The sequence below is a fragment of the Protopterus annectens genome, chromosome 11.part0 (genome assembly GCF_019279795.1).
Source record: "Protopterus annectens isolate FY-2018-M chromosome 11.part0, PAN1.0, whole genome shotgun sequence".
Taxonomy (NCBI): domain Eukaryota; kingdom Metazoa; phylum Chordata; order Ceratodontiformes; family Protopteridae; genus Protopterus; species Protopterus annectens.
The window spans coordinates 257,682,293-257,705,854 of NC_056745.1; the positions used below are offsets into that span (position 1 = coordinate 257,682,293).

The 23,562-nt window shown below is 40.5% G+C and overlaps 1 protein-coding gene across 1 annotated transcript; it reads right to left on the bottom strand.

Annotated features, from left to right (window-relative positions):
* Positions 1–1,375: 1,375 nt before the first annotated feature.
* Positions 1,376–15,280, bottom strand: LOC122815313 (ethanolamine kinase 1-like). The gene is made up of 2 exons (XM_044087696.1): positions 14,375–15,280; positions 1,376–1,660 (listed from the first exon to the last, which is right to left on the bottom strand). The coding sequence occupies exons 1-2, from the start codon at positions 14,531–14,533 to the stop codon at positions 1,394–1,396; spliced, it is 426 nt and encodes a 141-aa protein (XP_043943631.1). The 5' UTR covers positions 14,534–15,280; the 3' UTR covers positions 1,376–1,393.
* Positions 15,281–23,562: the final 8,282 nt, after the last annotated feature.

A 23,562-nucleotide genomic window follows, 5' to 3' on the forward strand; every position in this document is an offset into this window, starting at 1 on the left:
CAGTCAAATTACTAAGAATAAAGGAATATCTTAAGAGAAAGGGCTTAAAAAAAAAAAAGTTTCTAGCCAAGATAATGAAAATAACACACTTATCTGATGCTCAAGAGTAGCAGAGAAACATCACGTATTTCACCTAGAGCGGCAAATGAGATCTGGTATAGTTGGGGGTGGTGCAAGGGAGAAGCTCGAGAGTTCAGAGTTACCACAGGCTTTAGAACAGGCAGAGTCAGGGCAGAGTCGGATCCAGACTCATCTGTTGAGGACATAATGAAAATGGATAATATCAGATACAAAGTTACAGTGGGATACACAAAAGCGTACTGCAAAAGATGCAGACAAAGTCTCTATCAGGTCCTCCTTGAACCCAAGCTCTGGGACTTGGTTTCTTAGTCACATCCTTCCTAACCAAGTAACACTAGAACTGGACAAATGTAATGAAATACTGAGGGCAATAAGTCCAAGTGTGATGACTAGCCACTGAAAAGTGAGCCTGAAAGTGAATGATCCAAATGACCCTCATCAAGTACAGACAGAGAGCAAATCCAGGAGGAGAGTCCCTGGCCCCAGTTACACCATACTTCTGTCTAAGTGAATCAATGGGCTAAGTTCCAGGACTAGGTGGCAAATGGCAAGCTCTAGATCATCAACCATGGGCTGAATGGTGTAAGAACCCCAGGATACTTTCCCTCCAGTCCTTGATTAAAAAGGATAAGCTCAGCACCTGCAAGTTGTGTGTGTGTGTGTGTGTGGGGGGGGGGGGGCTTGACTTTTTGTAGGGTCAGGTCTCAGCCTGCTCTTGAGTGGTGGTCCTTGGTGAGGGGTATGGAGATGATTTGAATTAAGCCTGAAACTGCATGAACAACTCTACCTCTCGTCTCAGACTGAGAAGCACTCAATGGATACCATTTTTGCCATGAAGTAGACTTAAAACTTTTTCTCGATGGCACCTTCAAATGACAAAACTGAAATGCTGACACAATAGTTTTCCATGCTATGATTATCTTAAAAGACAATAAATAAAATAAAGATACAGATTTCAGTTGGTAATCTAATGGCAAAATGGACAGTGTACTGGTTTCTAAGCATGCAAGACTTTACCCAATAAATAACAATGATCATTATCCAGATTTTGCAAATGGCAAAATAGAACTAGAAAGCTTTGGTGATGAATACTAATATAGCCATTCTGTCACACTGCAGCATGCATCAGTACAAACATTTGGATTCAATGAATGTGAGAATAAGTGTTGCCAAATGGCGACTAGTGAAAAAGAAGAATGCAACAAAAGACTCTATTGAGTCTTCCCTGTTAGAGCTTACTGCAGTTAAAGCATGAAATTAAACCAACATTGGTAATACTTCATAAAAAGTGCATACATTAGACAATAAAAGTTTAGTACCTGAATATTTGAGGATTGCGTACATGGTCAGGATCAAGTGCTGTTCCAGGCATATAGGCATAGCACAGACCATTATTAAAAGTGCAGTAGAGTTGTGGAGCACAGCCTTGGGCGTATAGTATAAGAAAACTCTTTATTTCAGTATCTCTATCAACAAATAGTTCTGTTTTATTCCCATATATTCTCACCAACACTACATCTTTACTCATGTCTTCCACATAACATGCAAGGAGTTTGTTTGTGATTCCATCTGTAAACAACTAAAAAAAGAAATTAAAATGTTTTAGAAAGCATAAGCATACAGACTGCAGTTCAGTTATATTGTGGAGTTTCATAAATATTACTTATTTTTATTTATCCACCGTTGACCAGGTTAGTCCCACAAGGCTAGTGGCCTTTTCTCTTTTCAGGAGAGACCCAAAGTGGTAGTTATACTAAAAGAAATCCGGCCAGGGCATCAGGGAACTTCCTCTGCTCTTTTCGATGGGAACCATGGGATTTTTTACATCCACTTCAACTACCACCTGCTCAAGCAGATGGGACCTCAGCTTAATTTCTCATCCAAAGGACAACATACTCAAGAGAGCAGCACCCCCCTTATGCTGCATTTCGACTTCAGCAATCAATTTACCTGATGTGGGAATAGTCTTCTGTAACAAAGGAGTGTGTACTACCTGTTGCACCACTGACTGCTAAATAAGATAACAGTAAAAAGTAAGGAATCAAAAAGGAACTGAAGTATTAGACAAGTAAGAGCTGTTCACATTCAAAGCTATAGACTTTGCAACAGTTTCATTCAGTAATTTCCAAATTTCTCACCAAATTAAGGATAAAAACAACATTCAAGAATATGAACTCAATGTAACTCCATGATTTTGTGCAAAAATAAATAGTTGTGGATTTGCATTACTTATTCATTCACTTACCCAATTCAGATTCCCAAGGAAGCCACAGCCTATCCTGACACTCTATATGGATAAGGAAGAGAAAACAGTTCTGGGCAAGATGCCAGTCTACCACAGAACACTTGCAAATGTCTGCGTGCGGACACACACACACACACACACACACACACACACATATATATACTGAATGCATAAGTAAAACCAATTTGGAAAACTGCCAATTTATCTCCAGCCTTGCTTTTTGGAGAGTGAAAGGAAACTAGAGTACTGGGCAAAAACCCATTCAAAAACTGGCAGGACAAGCTCCATATAGAATACAATCCTGAAGGGAAATGAACCGGAGAACTAAACTCTTGTAAGGAAACAATACTAACCACTGCACCAGCATATCATCGACATTTGTATTTATGAGCCTCTATTTGACCTTCAGCCGCAATAGGTTACCTATACAATAATTAGTAGATCAGCTTAGAACGTGATTTGATCTCTAGACCAGGTGTAAAACTGAGTCAAAACGGTAAGACCAATAAATTCAAAGGGATCATTAAGTGAACATTTCATGTGGACCTGATATAACATAACATGAAAACAAATAATGCCATAAAACCCAGACCTGTGGGAGATGTTAAATGTCTATACAGAGAGCAGTAATGATAGTTTGCAGCAGTGACAGGATCCCATCTTAGGAAAATGACAGTAAGCAAACTGTCCAAAAGCATCTGAATGCAAGAACTCATACTGAATGGACTGATTTTATGAGGTTCACAATCACTCCAAAGCAGAGGAACAGTCCGAGTAAAGATCTCCTGATGCAAACCAGACCATCCCATGCTATTGCAACAAAGAACCATTCATTCAAGTAAGGGAAAAATATCTGCTCCTCACAGCTCGAGATGGGCTGCAACAGCTGACACACACACGGGTTAGCACACTAGAGGCTGAGATGAGGTTAAATGGAAGAATCTAGAACTGATAGTGACTAGTTCTAATCAGAAAGAACCAAAACCTCCTTGACATCTTTATTTGAAGTAGTCATAACAGCAGTCCAATGAACATATGCAGACTCCTTTGTAAAAGTATGTATGGATGTACTGCACTATTACCAATCAAAAGGTCTATTTAGGAATAAATGCACTTAGGCTGCTGAAATCCACCCCAGGTCAAAGGTTAAGGTCGAAACACCTTTCTCAGGCAACTTTTGCACCTTTCATGCCAATATTTGTAAGTCCAGCAAAAGGTAATGGCTGGACTCAGGGAGGAGTAGGGTTTAATATTCTCTAAATATTTCTTTGACTGATTAGACCTTGGAGATTTTTTACTAAGTTTGGACATGAAGGGACATCATTCCCTTGAGGACCCTAGCCTATGGGCCTGCAGTCTTGCTGGGAAATGGCTTGAGGAGGCTTCTTCAGTTGCTGCTGTTGTACTTAGAACCACATCCAATGCTGTTCAACTACATCCTAGAAATGGTTATGCTGAGAAGCATGAAACCGGTTATAAATAGCAGCAAGGATCTGCTCTTTGGCCACAGGAAAAGACCCCTGAAAGTATCCAGAAGTGTCACATTGATTTTCTCCGGAAACTGAGTTAAGCATAGTCAGGAGTGTGACAGTACAGGAACATTGCAGCATGCTGCTCCAATAGCGGATACCATTACATATGGCCTGTGAAACTATTCATAGTAACAGTAGTAAGTGCTGCCTGGATCCATATATTTTCCATCAGTGAACTATCAAACAACACTTCTGCAATATGCTGCAGTTAATCAGCCATATGCCTCTGAAATACAACACATGGACAGTTTAAGTAATAAAAAGTCAGACACAAAAACATGTCTCCCAATCTGCACACAGCTCTAGATTCTTTGTCAGGGGTAGGGGTGGAATGAATAGCAGGGCAATGAGTGGTGAGAAACTAATGGATGGCAACTGTAGAGACAGTAATAGCCAATTTATTTGTGTGTGTCTGGCAAATCTTATCACTCTCTCTCAGTGGGTAGAAAGTTTGGTCTAAACCATTCTTGACGCACATACATCAAGGTGCACAGACCAAAAGAATCAACCTTTCAGAAACCAAAAACAGCAGTCCATTCTGTTGAAGTACACACTAAAGAGCCAGCAACTGGTTTATTTTTACTGGTTCTAATAAGTTGGGATGGCAGGATGTACTAGGTAAAAAAAAAAAAAAAATGGGGTTGGATTGTTAGGTTAGGTGCCATATTTCCTCCTGGTTTAAATGAGACCTTTTGATTGGTTCAGAGAGGGATATGTGTGGAATGTTAGCAAATATTTTGTATTTAAATGTACTTGTTTAGAAGCACTGAAACTTGCTGGTTATAAGCACTGATGAAAGTACATGCCGAATCTGGTCTGCTTGTCCAGTTGATGGTTCTTTATTAAAGAGCATATATAGCAACAGAACAGAGTGCTGGTTTTGGTTTCTTATAGTTTGTTTCTTTGGATCTGTGCACCTTACTGTACGTGGTTGGGATTGGTTTGGTCTTGCTTAGTGTTCTCCATTCATTACTTCCACCTCAGTGGATTTATTGGGTTTGGCCACCAGATTAGCCATCAATAAGGATAATTTACAGATGTTCCAGGAAATGGATCAATAAGGATAATTTACAGATGTTCCAGGAAATGGATTTCAGCTTGGACAGTTTTAAAGGGAAGGTACTCCATACCTCTCAAATGTCCAGATTTTTGACTCACATTTTTGGTCTGTTCCTCATAAAATTTGTAATTTTGTAGATTTGTATGGCAAATCAGTGAGAAATTCAGTATATAATGAGTCATTTGAGTTTCTGACTTTATATTCTGCATGGTAACACAAGACCTTTTATTCTAGCAACTTTCTAGGTTTATAAGAGCAATATTTAAAAATTGCCGCTAGTTTTGAGGCTTTGTACCCGCATTATTTTTGGCTTTGTCCAGATTTTTTGTGCCAAGACATTGAGAGCTATGACTGATTAACCAATCTCGGACATGTTCACAAGTTTTTAGTCAGTTAACGGGGTTATGAAGAGCTTACACTCTGTTTGACATCACAAATTATTGAAAGCATATGAATTAAAAGGTTCTGCACTCTTGTGGTTTATGGGTGCGTTTACAGCCAACTGTTAAAGAACTAGATGACATTCTGTACAAACACTGGTATAAGGTACAACAGGCCTCCTTGATGTTTGTTAAAGTATATATTTTGATGTGGTCAATCTTCATTCATTCTTGGCCAATGGAACTCCGTTCCAATCTCTGGAACTGGCTCAGCCGTTATACAGCTCGTACCAGACCAAAAAAAAAAAAACCCCTCAAGCTAGGATTCTACCCACAATTCGGAGACATCCTTGGCTCTGGGAGCCCTGACAGTTGCGAGCTCTTCCCAGACTCCTGCTTTGGATGGCAGCCCTTTGCAGTGGGGTGTGACCTCAGTTCTGAGGTTGCCTTTCTCAGTTCTGGGCTCCCATCCCTCTTCAGGAGGGGGCTTCCTTCCAAGTCATTGAGAGAGCATTAGCCTCTGCAGGCTCTCAGCTGGCCCCTTCTGTATCAGAGTGTGATATGTCTGTACCTTCTGGTCCAGAGCTTCCACCATCTTCCACATCAGGACAGGGAAAATCAAAGCTGGAAGTTACCCCTGTACAGGGCCCCTCTTCGAAATCATCCTCAGAGATTCCCACAAAGGAAACACCCTGAAAGAAGACATGCAGGAAGAAGCACTAATATTCCCAGAAGAATCTGTCACTAAAGACACAGACTTTGATGAGGTGGAAGGATTCCCCTGGTCACCACTTGAAGATGCCTCTTTTGAAGACATCCTGCAGGTCCTTAAACAGAGGGGAAACTGGAAGCCCATAGATCCAACCTCTGAGCAATCCGTGTACTTGCAAGCCTTTGGAGCTCGCCCATCTTCTTCCTGGGTGACCCCACCCACTGACGAGCTCATTAAATTGATCGCTCAGCAGATGTGAAAAGCCCCTGATTTCATATAGTCAATTCCCTGGAGACAAGACAAAATCTTATCAGCAGCAGCAGATCACCAATATTGGGAAAAGGGTTTGGCTGTAGATGCCATGGTGGTGGCGGCGGCCACCTAGAAGAAACTCACCAATGACAGCCCAACTGTCCACCCACCTAACCAAGAGTGTAGGATAATGTATAGATTTGGAAAGCAGGTCCATGCTTCATCGACCTTCGCCCTAAGGTCCTTGAATTTCATGGCACACTTTACTAGAATCCAGAGGAATCTGATTAAGAAGTTATAGCATACCCTTGTTGGAGCAGTGTCTAACAAGATGCGGGGCTGCCTCTTAGTTGGCCACCTGAAGTCTATATCAAACTTGTCCATGCGGCTCATTGCACATGTAGCCAAGGGGACGACCAGAGCAGCAGGTTTAGGCACTACCATAAGGGGTCACGTCCGAATGAGTTTGTGAGAGTTCGTACAGCTTAAGTCTTTCTTGGTCAATGCTCCTTTTGACGGACCATCCTTGTTTGGCCCTAAAGTCAGACATTAGCCAGGTGCAAAAAAAATGAAAATACTCTTTCTGCTGTTGGCAATCATTTTTCTGTTCCTCAACGATACTACTCCAGGAATCAGAGGAGTGGAAAGATGTGGTGGTTCAAGAAGCCCCAAGGGCCTTTTCAGGACACTTGGTGGTAGCTCCTCTCAAGGCAGATGGGGGAGCTCTAATGGAAGATGCCAAACCCATGGTAGAGCTGGCCAGCAAAATCAGGACCCCAGACGCTCCTTCTCTGGACAACCCTACCAGCCCTCCTGAAAGGAGGCCTGATTGCTTACCTCTGGAATCAGCCGGGAGAAGACGTTCACTGCACCCACAGCTGGATGACAAATAACCTCCGATACTTAGGTGCAGAAGATTACCAAAGGTTATCATATCCCCTTTATTCTTTTTCTAAGATCACAAAGAAGAGTCCCCAATGTACCACCCAATCAGAGGGACCAAGAAGGCCTGGAGATTCAAACGCTGCTAGAAGAAAAGGGTCATCCAAGAAGTCCCATCAGACCAGACAGAATATGGATTTTACACAGGGCTCTTTTTAGTGTGAAAAAAAGATAGGAAAATGGAGACCAATACTGGACCTCAGCCTTCTGAACAAGTTTGTTCAGCAAACAAAATTCCAGATGGTCACAGAGTCTATACTTCCCTTTCTAGTGGAAAATTATTGGATGTGCTCTATAGACCTTCAAGATGTTTATTACCACATAAAAATGGACAAACGTTCCAGAAGATTTCTCCTCTTTTGGCTAGGAGCCAGTCATTTCCAATTCAGAGTACTGCACTTCGGTTCACCACAGCCCCCAGGGTGTTCCCCAAATGCATGGCAGTCACGGCTCACTTGAGACTACATGGATTCTGGGCATTTCCTTACTTAGACGAATGGCTCCTCACCACCCTCACCGTGCATCTACTGCTTCAAGCCACAAAATTCATCCTGCATATTTTCAATTCTTTGGGCATCACAGTCAGAGAAAAATCTCAGCAGACTCCAACCCAAGACCTAGAGTTTACAGGAGCCTGCCTCAATACAATCTCTTGTGTAGCTTCTCTCCATCTTCACAGACTACAGAGGATAAGGTCTCAAGTACAATTTATCATATCCAAAGGCAAAGTCCCCACTCTTGTCTTCCAAGCTTTAGGATCTGTGGCAGCAACCATTACCTTAGTACCACTTTCAAGATTTCACATGAGGCTACTTCAATGGCTCTTAGCTGCACGATGGTCCATCTGATGACTTATCCCATTTTAATAAGGAGTTGCTGCAGGAAGGATCTATCCTGGTGAATGCAGTCAGAGGAAATTCTTCTGGGACGTTCCTTAATTCCCTCTCAGCCGAAGGCCATAGTGACCACGGATGCCTCCCAGATGGGAAGGACCATTACCTGGGAAGTAAAGTCCAAGGCACTTGGTCGCATCAAGAAGCCAATTTGCACATCAAAGTCCTGGAATTGAGGGCAGTGGTCTTAGCGTTGTAAGCCTTTCGATCTGCACTCCCTCTTGGACAGTTACAATTCAATCAGGCAACACGTCAGTGGTTTGGTACACCAACAAACAAGGTGGAAACAGATCTTACCCCCTTGTGCCGGGATGCTCGCAGAATATGGCAATGGGCAATATCTTCTAACCACTTTCTAGCTGGAATGCATATCCCGGGGAGTTCCAACGTGACAGCGGACAAACTGAGCAGATGAATTCTCCTGCCTCACGAGTGGTCTCTCAATCCCAAAGTGGCGATTGAAATTTTTCTTTGATGGGGCCAGCTTTAATGCAACATTTTCACTTCCCCAATGAACAAGAAATGCAGCAGCTATTCTGCCATAATCCCCCCTCAGTGGAGTCCAGCTTTAATGCAACATTTTCACTTCCCCAATGAACAAGAAATGCAGCAGCTATTCTGCCATAATCCCCCCTCAGTGGAGTCCCCGAGAGGCACTCTTCTTCTCGATTGGCCCTCGGGTCTTATCTACATCTTTCCCCCTTTCCCCTCATTCCCCTTTTTTTAAAGAAAGCACAAAGGTTGAGAAGCAAAGTGATAGTCATTGCACCTTTCTGGCCCCAACAAGTCTGGTTTCCCTTTCTTTAGCCTCACCTGATTCACCATCCATGGATTCTGGATCCAGTTCAAGACCTGCTGTCCCACTTGAAGGACTGGTGCACCCCAACCTTCATAGTCTCAAGCTGACAGCTTGGTTCCTCCAATTCCATTAGTTGCCAGGCAGAGTAATATAGCTTCCCCAGTACAAAAAAAGTTTTTTCTGGTTTCTCATAAACCATCCACCAGGAAACTATCTTAGCAAATGGAAGAGATTTTCAATTTAGGTCCGTAAAGATAATCTAGACCAATGTTTGGCACCTGTTGAGAAAGTTTTAGAATTTTTAGCTTACATTTCTGATAAAGGAGCTTCTGCTTACACTTACACCATTAAAGTTCAACTACAACCATTTCTAATTTCCACAATGGCTACGATGACCATTCTTTAAAATTTCCCACCGCTTATGCAAAGCTTTTCAATTTCCCACCGCTTATGCAAAGTTTTTCTCAAAGGTGCATTGCATCTAAAACCCCCATTCAAGGACCCTATAGCTTTTGGATCTAACCCTGGTTTGGCAGTCTTTGATACTTCCTCCCTTTGAACCAACAGCGACTTGCCATTTCAAATTTCTGTCATGGAAAACTCTTTCTAGTAGCCATTACTTCTGCCAGGCGAATTTCTTGAGATTCAAGCAGTGTGTGTGAAACCCCCATATTTCATTTTTCATAAGGATAGAGTTTCGTTCAGAACCAACCCTTCCTTTCTGCCCAAGGTGGTCTCAGAATCTAATATTAAACTATTGAATTGCCCATTTTCCCCCCAATTTCTCCAATAAAAAAAGTGAATATTGCTTGCATTTACTGATGTTCACAGACAATTATGTTTCTACCTTGACAGGACTAGAGAGTCTAGAAAATCAGACCAGTTATTTTTCCTTTTCGGGTCTAACACTAAGAAAACCTCTCTCAAAAATGACATTATCAAGATGGCTAAGAGATTGTGCTGCCTTCATTTATAATCATAATAAGCTGAAGTTATCTGCACCTACGAAAGCACATTCCACCGGATCAATAGCCACATCAGTTGTTTTCCACTCCAAGGCGTCCATGGATAAAATATGTGCAGCCGCAACATTAGCTATTCCACATTCCTTTATCACTCATTACAAATTGGATATGGTCTCCAGGGGAAGAGCATCCTTTGGTCGATGGTTCTCAGGAATATCCTTCCATAAGGCCACCCAGGACCTAAAGTAGCTGGGGACTCTGTCCCATTGCTCAAGAACGAATGAAGATTAGCAACGCAGATGGAACGTTAGTGAGTACAATCTTCATTCTTGACATCACACCCTCCTTCCCCCTCCTACAGATTTCCTGGAGGATCAAACACCTGTTCTGGGAACCTATAGCTTTCACCTTGGACATGGTTTCTACCTTTGTATAGAAGTTCTTCTGATGTACTATTTGGTTGCAAACTCAATCAGAGGTAATGCAGAGAAGGGCATTGTGGGTACAGTCTTAGCCGGAGTAGTTTTTTTTTTTTGGCTGACACGAGCTGTATAATGGCCGAGCCGGTTCTAAAGATCAGAACCACATCCCATTGGTTAAGAAAGAATGAAGCTTGATAACACAGATGGAACATTATGGTGAGTACATAACTTCTTTTTTTGATTAAACTGGTCTAGTGTGTTGTGTAACCTCATCTCATGTTGAAGACTTTTTGATGCTTTCCCTCTGCAGCCACCTGCCCTGCAGGACAATATATACTTATTTTTTATTTATGCAAATAACATTGCAAGTGTGCTTATGGTGGGGGATTGCAATGGGCCAAACTGCATGTGTGTGGGAGTACTAAGCTGAAGCACACTACTGCAACCATATTTTTGTTTGTTAATATTTGTTTACCGGGAAAGTCCAATTGGGATAAAACTCTTATTCAGCACAGGCCCGAGAAGAAAAGCTCCATGTTTAAACCAGTCTTGACATACGGATAAAATACAGTTACACAATATCAGAAGGAATACAAATATAAGTAAGTGTGCGTACATGAGAGGAAAAAGATTTACAATAGCTTACATAAACATTTACATAAAACTCATGTACATAGGTTGCATTGGTATATACAGTGCTAAACATTAATTAGAAATAGACACAGGCTTGATACAGTAGGGAGAGAGCGATAATGTTGCAAAAGATACTGCAATACTGTACCTGCAATTTATAGCAATTAAAATAATGGAAACAGGCAGCGTAAATACTACAACGCAGGGAATGTGGTTGACAACATACTATGGTATGATATGTTAATAGCAAAGCAATTATGAAATCATTACATTTAAGACTGAGAAGTAAAAAATAATTAAGAAAGTGAGAATGGTTGATGGTACTTGGACTGTTAGGAGTATTAGAAGATAAAAAAACTAAACTGTGACACGGCAGTGAGACAGTGGTATAGTCATTAACTTATTTGATCAAAATCAGAAATCTGAGCTGTATGCAGTCAACGTACTCACAAGCGAGGAGACTGAGCAGATGGAAGGAGTACTTTGAGGGGCTGATGAATGAAGAGAATGAAAGGGAGAGAAGGTTGGATGATGTGCAGATAGTGAATCATGAAGTGCAGTGGATGAGCAAGGAGGAAGTAAGGATAGCCATGAAGAGGATGAAGAATGGCAAGGTTGTTGGTCCACATAACATACCTGTGGAAGCATGGAGGGGGTTTAGGTGAAATGGCAGTGGAGTTTTTAACTAAATTGTTTAATGAAATCTTGGAAAGTGAGAGGATGCCTGAGGAATGGAGAAAAGGTGTTTTGGTACCGATTTATAAGAATAAGGGTAGTGTGCAGAGCTGTAGTAACTACAGAGGGATTAAATTGATCAGTCACAGCATGAAGTTATGGGAAACAGTAGTGGAAGCTAGGTTAAGAAGGAAAGTGATGATTAGTGATCAGCAGTATGGTTTCATGCCAGAAAAGAGCAATACAGATGTGATGTTTGCTCAAAAGAGTGTTGATGGAGAAGTACAGAGAAGGTCAGAAGGAGATGCATTGTGTCTTTGTGGACTTAGAGAAAGCATATGACAGGGTGCCTAGAAAGGAGTTGTGGTACTGTACGAGGAAGGAAGCCGGGAGTGTCAGAGAATATGTAAGAGTGGTACAGGAAATGTATGAGGGTAGTGTGACAGCGGTGAGGTCGGAGGTGGGACTGACAGATGAGTTTAAGGTGTAAGTGGGATTACATCAAGGATCAGCTCGGAGCCCTTTCTTATTTGCAATGGTGATGGACAGGTTGACAGACTAGATCAGACAGGAGTCCCAGTGGGCTATGATGTTTGCAGATGACATTGTGATCTGTAGTGAGAGTAGAGAACAGGTGGAGGAGACCCTGGAGAGGTGGAGATATGCTCTAGAGATAAGAGGAATGAAGATCAGCAGGACTAAGACAGAGTATATGGGTGTGAATGAGAGGGAGGACTGAGGAATGGTGAGGATGCAGGGAGTACAGGTGGCGAAGGTGGATGACTTTAAATACTTGGAATCAACAGTTCAGAGTAATGGTGAGTGTGGAAGAGAGGTGAAGAGGAGAGTACAGGCAGGATGGAGTGGGCGGAGAAGAGGGTCAGGAGTGATTTGTGACAGACTGGTACCAGTAAGAGTGAAAGTGAAGGTCTACAAGAGGGTAGTGAGACCAGCTATGTTATATGGGTTGGAGACGGTGGCACTGACAAAAAGGCAGGAGTCAGAGCTGGACGTGCAGAGTTAAAGATGTTAAGATGTGCACTGGGTGTGACGAGGGTGGACAGGATCAGGAATAAGTATATTAGAGGGTCAGCCCAGGTTGGAAGGTTTGGAGACAAAGCCAGAGGGGCAAGATTACATTGGTCTGGACGTGCTGATGAGAAATGCAGAGTATATTGGGAAAAAGATGCTAAGGATGAAGTTGCCAGGTAACAGGAAAAGAGGAAGGCCTAAGATAAGGTTTATGGATGTGGTGAGAAAGGACATGCAGAGGACAGGAAGAAATGGAAACAGATGATCCGTTGTGGCGACCCCTAACGGGAGCAGCCAAAAGAAGAAGATACATTCAAAGTGGCTGCAAAGAGGGGAGATATGTATCAGATAGACACCTGATGAAATACACTACTGTGGCCATATAGCTGTTTGTTTATTCACTTAACCACAGATATCTGAGGCGCAAGAAGTCAATTGATCTGTAATCTCTGGGCATGTATATGTGTGAGTGTCTGCAGTGTACATGTCTGAAAGCAACCAGCCAAAACGCATCAGTGTGGTTATCACCAGTTTACTTTCTCATCTATTTGATCAATCAGATATATGAGGTGTACACTGTCAATAACGTGTCTGTAACTGGTGAAAGCATGTACCAGTAAACATTTGTATCTGTGGTAGAGGATGCACTGTATGTACCAGACAGCAACAACTGAAATACTTTACTGTGGCAATTTATTTATTTGGTGTCTACACAACAAATAACGTGGCTAAAAAGGCAGTTTCTGGATGAAAGTGACTGAAATCAGATGTCATTTGATCAGATTTGAGCAGTCATTGACCTGATGGCCAAATTACATCAGTGACCATTACTATTTTTATTAGATCAGAATCACATATCCAAGATACGATGGGTCAAACTTCTTCTTTCGGCTTTTTCCCGGTTAGGGGTCGCCACAGCAGATCACCTGTCCGCTCATAATTGGCAGTGAAGTTTTACAGTGTCAAGTTGCCAGCCCGGCGCCCAACTTTCCACAGAAGGTGCACACACATGCCTAGGGCCAATTTAGAGTGTCCAATCCACCTACAGCATGTCTTTGGGATGCGGGAGGAAACCCACGCAACAACAGGGAGGACATGCAGACTCCACACAGAAGGTACCCCCTGCTGAGAATCGAACCGGAGAACCTCTTGCTGTGAGGCGGCAACGCTAACCGCTGCACCACCGATGGGTCAATAAAGTAACTATAATGTCAGATGTATGGAGTCAATAAAGTGGATACAAGTTAACTGATGAGTACAGAGACAAATCTGTGGGAAAAAAAAGTGACAGATTTATAGTTGTTTCATAATTTTTTTTTTAAGTCATAGGCATCTCAGTTGTGTATACCGTCAAAGGGGACAAAAAAATATGAAATAATCTCTACTAAGCAGCTTTGGCATTTATCATGCGCAATTAGGTAGGCCCAATTATCTACGTAAAACTGAACGGATGCTCAAAGCTGAACACGCAGTAACCAGCTCTACCCCTTTTTCGGTGGCTTATTAAGTGGCTTCCTGCGGCACACCCACCCTGCTCTGAAGTCACGAGTCACTACTATTAGTCCCCTGCTTAACAACTAAAGCCGAGCTCCAAAACTAGTAACCTGCAACTGTTAAAACCAGTAAAGTCAAATTAAAATACAACACAGTGGGCCAACTATGAATAACAATCTACGACTGCTGCAACAGATGCAGGGAAGAACTTTCCAGGAATTCTCGTAGAGTAGATGCTTAAGTCTTCAGACACTTACCTCGATTCGAATTTCACTGCAGTCCCACTCGGGTCTCAAAGCTTTCATCAGTTCTAATGCCCCGTTTTGGATATTATGCTCCTCTACCGTGATGTTAAGTTTCCGAACGTCTTCAGCATTACACAACATATGATAGTAGCTAGCCATGGAGACTTGCATCTGTATAATGGCACTTAAAACGAGTTGCAATTAGCCCTAATCTTTCGGTTATGTGATTATCTTACAAGGTAGACGACACAAGCTGCATAAAGCAGTTATCAATGTCACATTTCCACTTTCCACCACACAGTGGTGATCTCCACCGTTTCACCGAAGAGGGACTAATCTGCAACAAGGCGCTAGCAGAGACACACCTACAAATCTGCAACGAACTTGCAGGCTTGCTAGATTTCAATACTACACAGTCCTTTTAAGAACAATCTGCAATTATCAAGCTTGCAACTTAAGAAAATGCTGTCGTCTCTCAAACAAGTGAATATCAATGCGCAATAACACCTGCTTTCTTCTCGGAGTTTCGCAGCGCCTAAATAACAGCCTTTTAAGACTGACGGACGCAATTACGACACAGTGATAAATGATAAAAAATAACACCAAATCTGATAACTGATAAAAAAAAGTATAACAGCAAATCTCGTCACTATTCCCTAAAAGAAAATATGGAGCAAAGCCCGTCTTCAAATAAACGTAATACTCGCGGATAAATTCTCTTTACTGAAGGGATCCTACTGACGTCGAAGATGACATGGTGGGTGGGGGGTGAGGAGGACTCAGCTATTGGTTGCCAAGCTGGAAGGGGAAGCGGTCAGCCATTTGCTACGCATGTCTTCCATCCTGTGTAATCAGCCAGTTGATGCGCAGTTTATATTTGCCGTTTTATTTCTGTAACGTTGATTTAAATTAAAATGTGTTTGTTATCTGTGCAAAGTGGGTATGTTTGCTATTTTTGTGTAACATTTAAATGTAATTCAACTCTGATTTCTGTTCGTAACTTTGCATTAAGTGGGAGCTATTTTAAGTGTGCGAACGTTAGGTATGAGGGCTTCTCATTAAAACTGTAGGGGAACAATTCTTCTTTGCAAGCTATTCTGTGACACTGGTTTAAATGTAAACAATATAGAAACACGGGTTGGTAATAACTGTTACAACGGCTAATTTTCTGGCCTCAAGTAGTTTGTTTATAACTTCAGGTTCAGACATGAGAAAGGTTGTGTGTGTGTGTGTGTGTATATATATACATATATATATATATATATATAAGTGTGTATATACATGTCTATATATATATATATATATATATAGATAGATAGATATATAGATACACATGGATCTGGCATTACATGACTGAAAACTCAAGATACCGAATTTCATTTGACTGAGACTACAATACCTAATTTTCAAAATACTGAAAACTCATTTGGCTGAGTCTCCTTATACTGAAAGCTTACATTGCTGACTTTCAAAATACTAAATTTTAAGCCATAGATACGCAGCATACGCACACTTACAACGCCAATGACTCTTTCCAAAACATAGAAACTGCTTACTTACCCTAACAGAAACCAGATGTTATAAAACCAAACTAGGTGGGGGCTAAACACCTCACAACACCCTAGATATATATTCTAACTCCAGGATCCACAGCACATATCTTTTACTTACTTTACAGTACTGTACACACTGCCACTACTGTCTGGAGTGCTTGAAACTTTCACCATAATACTTTAGATACTTCCCATAAAAATGTATAGAGACATACCTACATTTAGAAACACTACATCACTACTTTCTACACTACAGTCAGTATTCTGACAGTTGGCACGTTAAGTTACAGTAATTTTTTTTATTGTAAGCAAGTCGCAGCTGAAGGTAAATACACAATGTCTTGTTCTTCTTTCAGCTTTTCCCAGTTAGGGGTCACCACAGCGGAACTCCGGTCCGCTAATGATTGGCAGTAGATTTTTATGGTACCGAGGTGCCAGCTCGATTCCCAACCTTCAACAAAGGCACGCCCATTCACGCATGTCTTTCGAACGCCACTCGACCGCAGGGAGGACATGCAGACTCCACACAAGGCACTCCAGCCGAGAATCGAATGGAAGAACCTCTTACTGTGAGGAGACAATGCTACCGCTGCACCACCGCAACATTCAGGCTTAAAATTCAGCATTATAAGTTTTCATTATAATGAGACTCAGTTAAACGAGTTTTCAGTATTTTGAAAATTAGGTGTTGTGGTCTCGGTCAAATGAAATGAAATTCAGTATTTTGAGTTTTCAGTCATGTGAAGTACACCCATGTATAGCTTATAGGTTCATAGGTAGGTACTAGGGTATCGGCCCTGGGGCCTATATAAGCATAGCCCAAAAAGTTCCCTGGCCTTCGCCACCCAAGAAAGTTATTTTCCTGTGCCCCTGTCTAGCAGAGCCACAGAAGTGTGTATTTATATATATATATATATATATAAATATATATATATATATAAATATATATATATATATATATATATATATATGTATAGATACACATATGTGTGTATATATATATATATATATATATATATATATATATATATAGATACACATATGTGTGTGTGTATATATATATGTATATATATATATATATATATATATATATATATATATATATACATTTTATGTAAAGCAAAGTTACCTGTGTAATATGCACAAAAGTGTATATGTAGTTTTTCCTGTACTTGACTACAAGGTTCTGGAGAGTGTAAATTATGTAAAGCTGCCCAAAGATCATACTTTTATTTTTATCATTTTATTTGTCGGGGAGGGGATACTTATTAGTTTATTGATTCAATCTGTGTCTTTGTTTGATGTATGATATTGGACGCAGAAAAAGCATGCAAGTATTTTTCCTTTGGAATGGCTTCTCATCCTTATTATTATTATTTTTTTTGTTTGTTTGGATGGGAGGCCTATTAGTAGTAATTAATGATGAATACAAACCTGCCAAAATTTCAGGTTTGTCGTATTTTCTTTGCTTGTTTGTTTGTGGAAAGTTAAATACCTGTAAAAGAACCACTAGAAAGCCCAAATGCTCATATCTTAAGATTGAGTCCAAATGCTCAAATCTCATAAGACCAAACCTGCAAAACGAAATTTAACAGTGTTTCTTTTTGGCGGAACCCTAGACTGTGCTGGATTGCAGCATATCAGGTATCTAGGTATTGGTCCTTTCCTCCAATGTAGTGTGATCTCAGAGTTGGAATATATAAGTAGCAGGGGGTGTTGGGGGCTTGACCACCTTGCAAAAGCAGGTGTCCTGGGTGTTTTTTGTTTTTAGATTTTAAGCGGTTCAAGCATTTGCGCTCAGTCTTGTAAGATTCAAATATTTGGGCTTTCAAGCTAGTAAAATAGAACTGAAAAAGAAAAAAATATATATACATATATATATATATATATATATATATATATATATATATTTTTTTTTTTTTTTAATCTTACCACAGAATTCTTCCCAATGCAAATCTGCCAGAACCATGGTAAGTATCTGTTATTATTTTAATTTTTCTGTAACTTCAAATGCCCGCCCTTAGGGGGCAGACATTCAGACAGAATCTTATTTTCCTGGACAGCTGTTTCTTGGCCATAATGTAGTCTGAGGGTACATTTGATGGGAATATGATGCTGTATTCTGTGTTGTTTGATCCTATTCCCATTCACTTAGAATGGAAATAGTGAGAAATCCTGCCAAGTCTGAGAATCCTTCGTAAAAGTGTCAGTGACAGTTTTGCATTAAATGTTACATATATTCTCTACATATGTGTTGGCACCCTCTCTGCAAACCTTCTGAAAAGGGTTACTTACCTTGTTAAGAAGTAATAATTTGGATTTGCAGGTCCTGTCTTCTTTTCCCGAGTAAGCCAGAGTGTTATATTTCTTGCATTGCAAAGTTTGGTTAATTAGTAAAATTAATCTCAGTGTTTATCAGGTTTGTTCACTTTCATATTGTAAGTGGTTGAATGCATTTACAGCCCTTGGAAAGGGAAATAATGCAGTTTTATACAGCAGCACAGAGTTAAAGTATTGCAGTTTTTTTCTCCTCCCCACAGCTCACCATCATCTTTCACCAGCTCCTCCCCTTGTTCACTGCGTCTGCTGGGCCCTTTGCCTCCCCATGCTCAATCCAACCAATGTATAAGGATGAGATTGGATAGCTGATGCAACATTGTGAATTCTGAGCCTGAATAGCTTTACAACCTCAATAGATGTGAAATAAAAAAAAAAAGTTACAGGTACTTAACTATGCTTTCTCCCTGCCCATATAGTTTAATTTGTGATATGCATTAAGATGCAGTTGCAAGGGAGTCAGTTCCTACTGAAAGTATCATGTCATTTCATTCAGTGGCATGGTAGGCACTTTGAAAGCTGACAAGAATAAAAATGCTCCAGAGTGTGACAAACTGCTAAGTAATACCTTTTTAATATGTGAAATTATCCTCTAATGATGGCAATCCACCCTGTGGAAAGGAAATGTTGCACTGGGGGCATAGTTCTTTAATTTATTGAAATATTGTCCTTTTTTTCTTTTAGTTTGTTTAAATAAGTTTGCAAAAATAAATGTCTGAAAGTGTATATGTGTGTGTCCTTTGATTGCTAATCTATTGAAGATTACCTTTACTGCCTGTGCATACCGGTATCACAGTAAAGATGAATTATATTTCTGTCTAACCTGCACATGCATGATTCTTCAAGTATGAGTACAAGTGTTACCATCACCAGCTTTGATAACCGGAGAGCACATGCCTGACCTGGTATTGAGATCTGCTTTCCAAGATGATAAATGATGCCTGGTCATCTGCGTCACAATCAGGATTTTATTCCTATTTGCCATAGAGTCCACTTTTTTCAGTATTTAAATGCAAATTTTTTCCTAATTTACTGAAAGATTGAATCATGACAACATGGGTTCAGTAGATGTTGACAGTAGCTGGAGGAATAGTCTGGCAGGGGTTGTGGAGCTATGCCATGTTGTCCCTTTCAGAAAGAAGATTCACGCCAGTAGTAGAAATTATGTTACTACAGTGTAATTGGGACTATGCACCAGATGGTATTAGTGTACTCTTTGGTGCCACGGATAGGTGACATTGATGTTAAGGAAACATTAATGTGAAACACTTAACAGGAGATGATGAGAATTTGATTGCAAATTTGATACAGGATGAGTAATCATAGTTGAGCTGAGGAGATGATAACAAATAAATCTTACAGAAAAGGCATTTTGGCAGGCATCGTTCTGCAGTCTGTTAATGAAGCATTAGCTTCCAAATGGTTAATGTAATATGCAGTGACAGCAAATGGTCGATGCTAAATGAGGTATAGATTCGCAGTAAGATGTAGAAGACAAACTGGTTGGGGCCACTGATGATACAAAGAGATGAAAGCTGTCTTAAGCTGCTGAGGAGGTGACAGACACCTATTGTGGGCTTGGAGTCCAGTGATGGTTGGTGCTGACAGATGCTGGAAAGACACAGAGGGGTAACTGATGGGCTGAGTGCGCCCTGACATGAGTGATTTGATGGATTTGAGGGACTCATGAATAATGATGTCCGTAGGGACTGGGATTGTCATTTTCATGAGCAGCTCTGACAGAAGGGGAGATACTAACAGGTAGTGCTTACAGGAGCTGTTCAGATGGAGAGAGAGTTGTGATGCTGATGGCAATCATACAATACTGATATGGTTGTGGGGAGGCAGTAGTTGGCAGCAAGGGTTTTGAGGAGACAGAGATGGGCAGTACTGACAGCATCTTTTGAGGGATTAATGGTCTATATTTATGGCAGAGAAAGCAGTACAGACAGGTAGTGGTTGAAAGAGACACTAAGTAGGACTGTGCCATAATGGCTAGTGTTTTTGTGAAGAAATACAAATGACTTGCTGAGAGGGACATGAGAGAGAGAGAGAGAGACAATGAGAGAGAGAGACTGTGTGTTTGAGGCAGATATTTTCAGTTTGAATTAAGCATTCACCCAGAAGTGCCACTTAAAATGCTTATATTACAAGTTAGTTGTTTATAGTCTTAATCCCCTGAAAGACAGATCCCATAAAGGAAGGCAAATCTGAGCAGGGAGATAGGTACACACCTTAATCATGCAGCTAGGGAAAATGTATATATTAGAGGAGTAAAGGTAATGATCAAATAAGGAAAAATCAGAACTCAGCACCACTTGATAATAGGAATAACGGGAATAGAGGCAATTCAAGAAATAAGCAGGCACAGTAGGACAGCACAGGAGAAGTAGGTAGAGGAAAAGGTCTGTATCATAAGCGGGGGGAAATGGGAGTAGACTGGGGTAATAAGGATGGAAGATTCAGGAAGGGAACACTGAAGCAGGAGTAAGGCTATAGCACAGAATGAAAGATGAGAGAGAGAATGGCACTTGAATTAGGTGTTCATGGTGGCTTCCTATTGAAATGTCAGCACTCGAAGTGCTGAAAGGGGAAAAAAGGCCTAAAATGTGGAGAAGAGTGAATCTTGAAAATCTCTCTTATTTATATAAATATATAAAACCTATAAAACCTTTCCTGGTCTTCTGTCTAAAGATGATCAAAAAAAAGAAGAAGAAGAAAAAGAAGATGGTGCATCACATGGGCTGAGTTGAGGAAAAACAGAGAAGAATCGGTGAGTAGAAAATCCCTTAGAATCAGATAAAGTCTCAGAATAGCAGCCCAGTAAATGACAGTACTCTACATTGGTCTTTCACATGTATGGGCTGCTGTAGACCTTTAAGTGAATTATTCACTCATACAAGTGAGGTATAAAGAGACCGTCTAGCAAAGACGTCTCCTCTTAATTTTGTTTTTGTCTTATTTTAGTGGACTGTAAGCTGAGTCTGACTCAAAATTAAGGGGCCCAAGCAGTGCACTTTTATCTGTGGTTAACAAGGACAGTCATAGAAGCAAAACACAGATAGGGATATAAAGGTGGCAAAAGCCCCTATTTTTACAAACAAATGACTGCTACTTTTATAGTATGTTTTTGGACAGCTTCCAAAGAAGCTGATTGTGGCTTTCCTTAACTAAAGTGTGATGGAGATAATTACTCAAGATCATGATGTTTTAAAATGATAATTGTAGAAAAGCATCTGCTGCAGAGTTGGAGTGACTCATAGACGAGAAGAGATCAAGAAAATAAGGGCATAACAGCAAATAAAAATGGATGTGGGCAACTTTGGAAATGTAGTCTTAAGGGGAAAATTAAATCAATTGAATTGCTTGTACTGTTAGAGCGATAACAAGAAAGGAGGCTTCAGGGGAACCCACCTGGAAGGGCTGGGATGGGTTAGATAAGAAGTGTTAAGTGGTGCTTATGTAGTCAGTCACTCCTCCATCCCGCTTCCTGTAAATGAATGTACACAATACATCACTACTAAAATAGATACTGAGTAACCCTGAGAAAGTGCTATGTAATATGAGGAGGTGTTGCTATTTCTCCTTTATGATTTTCCCAAATTGAAATTGGGAGATACAAACTTAACCAGGTTAAAAATAAAGAGGTCCACACAGCTGACTTGCTAAGGTGGTTGACAAGAGAAGTCATGAAAGCAAAGCACAGACACAGGGGCAGAGAAGTGACAAAAGCCCCATTCCATACAGAAATTACTACTGGTTTTAGAGTATTTTTTTGGTTAGTTTACACTACACATTGTAGAGATAACTGTTAAAGAATGTGATACTTAAAAATGGTAACCTAGTTCAAAAGCATATGGTGGAGAGGTGGAATGATTTATAGAAAAGGAGGGATTATGTAAAGAAAGTGGATAGAGTAAAAGCAGATATGGTCAAGCTTAAAAATGTAGTCTTAAAGGGAAACTAAGCAACTCATATTACTCATTGTGTTAGAACTGTAACATAGTTTCAGTGGATCCTAATATTGGCTGGGATGAGGCAGCCAACAAGTGTAAAGTAATGCATTTGAAGTCAGTCGCACCACCACCCCCCACATATAAATGAATAAATGTTAAGGATCGCCACTCTGAACAGGAACTGAACAAATGAGTGGTTACCTTGCATTTTAAGAGGAGTTATTTTTTATTTACATTTTTCCTTTTCGATTTCTCTATTTTGATGTAAACTGTGTGAATCCCTAGCTGAAATTTTAAGAAGCAGACATATGTATGAACATCATGCTTAGAGAGTGAACAAAACTAAGAAGGTAAGAAGGGAGGTAAAATAGTGTAGGAAGCAGAGGAGGAGAAGGGGAAGGAAAAGGGAAAGAAATGAGGCCACAACAGTGTCTGTCAAAGAGAGATGCATAGAAAACAGATCACTGTGGTTTAGGCACATGTACAGAAAAGCAGAAGACAATCTGATGAAGAAGATTTGGGACAGACAGGAAGAAGGTGAGAGAAAATGAGGCAACCAGCAAAGAGGTGGATGGATTGTGTGAGAGGAGACCTGCGACGGTCAGTCATGAGTGTCAAATAAGGTAGGAGAGTGGTATTGAACAGAGAGATGAAGACAGTTGATACGACACCTCATCTTCATGTAGTAAATGAGAAAAATGGGTTGTTGATGATTGACGATGATGAGTAAGTGAAACTATAGAAAAGCATAAGATATTTATAACCGGATGGGTTGGGACAGGCTCACTGTGAAAACAATATAGTGATATACGGTCTACGCTCTAATTAAGAAGAAAGCATTATGTGGAGTAAAGCAGAAGATTAGGAGAAAAGATTCATGTAGTAGGGAGTAAACAGAAACTACCAGCAGGGGGAGGGAAAGAAAATAAAGAAGAAATAAAGAGAGTGTAGATGCCAAGGGCCGGGGGGATATATTGGGAAGTGCAACACATACAATCAGGAGGCAATACTCCACATAGTTACAGAGGTATAAGAAGGAGGCAAAGAATTGTGCATACTTAATTTACACATTTGGGTGAGTTCAAAAAGAATCAAATTACGGCACATGACTTGAGAAGGGAAGAAGATACAAATACAGGAAACTAGTCACCTAGTGATGAATACAGAGAGAAAAAATAAGAGGCCTTGATAACAGCCAAAAAAATGAGAGTAGCAGTAATAATATGGTAAGAATTAAAGGTATTTTCTTGGAACACTAATGGGTTGGTAAATGTCCAAAAGCAGGAGAGGATCATGGCTCAAATATACAAAAGTAGAGTGGACATAGTGATGTTATAGGAAACACATTTGGGGC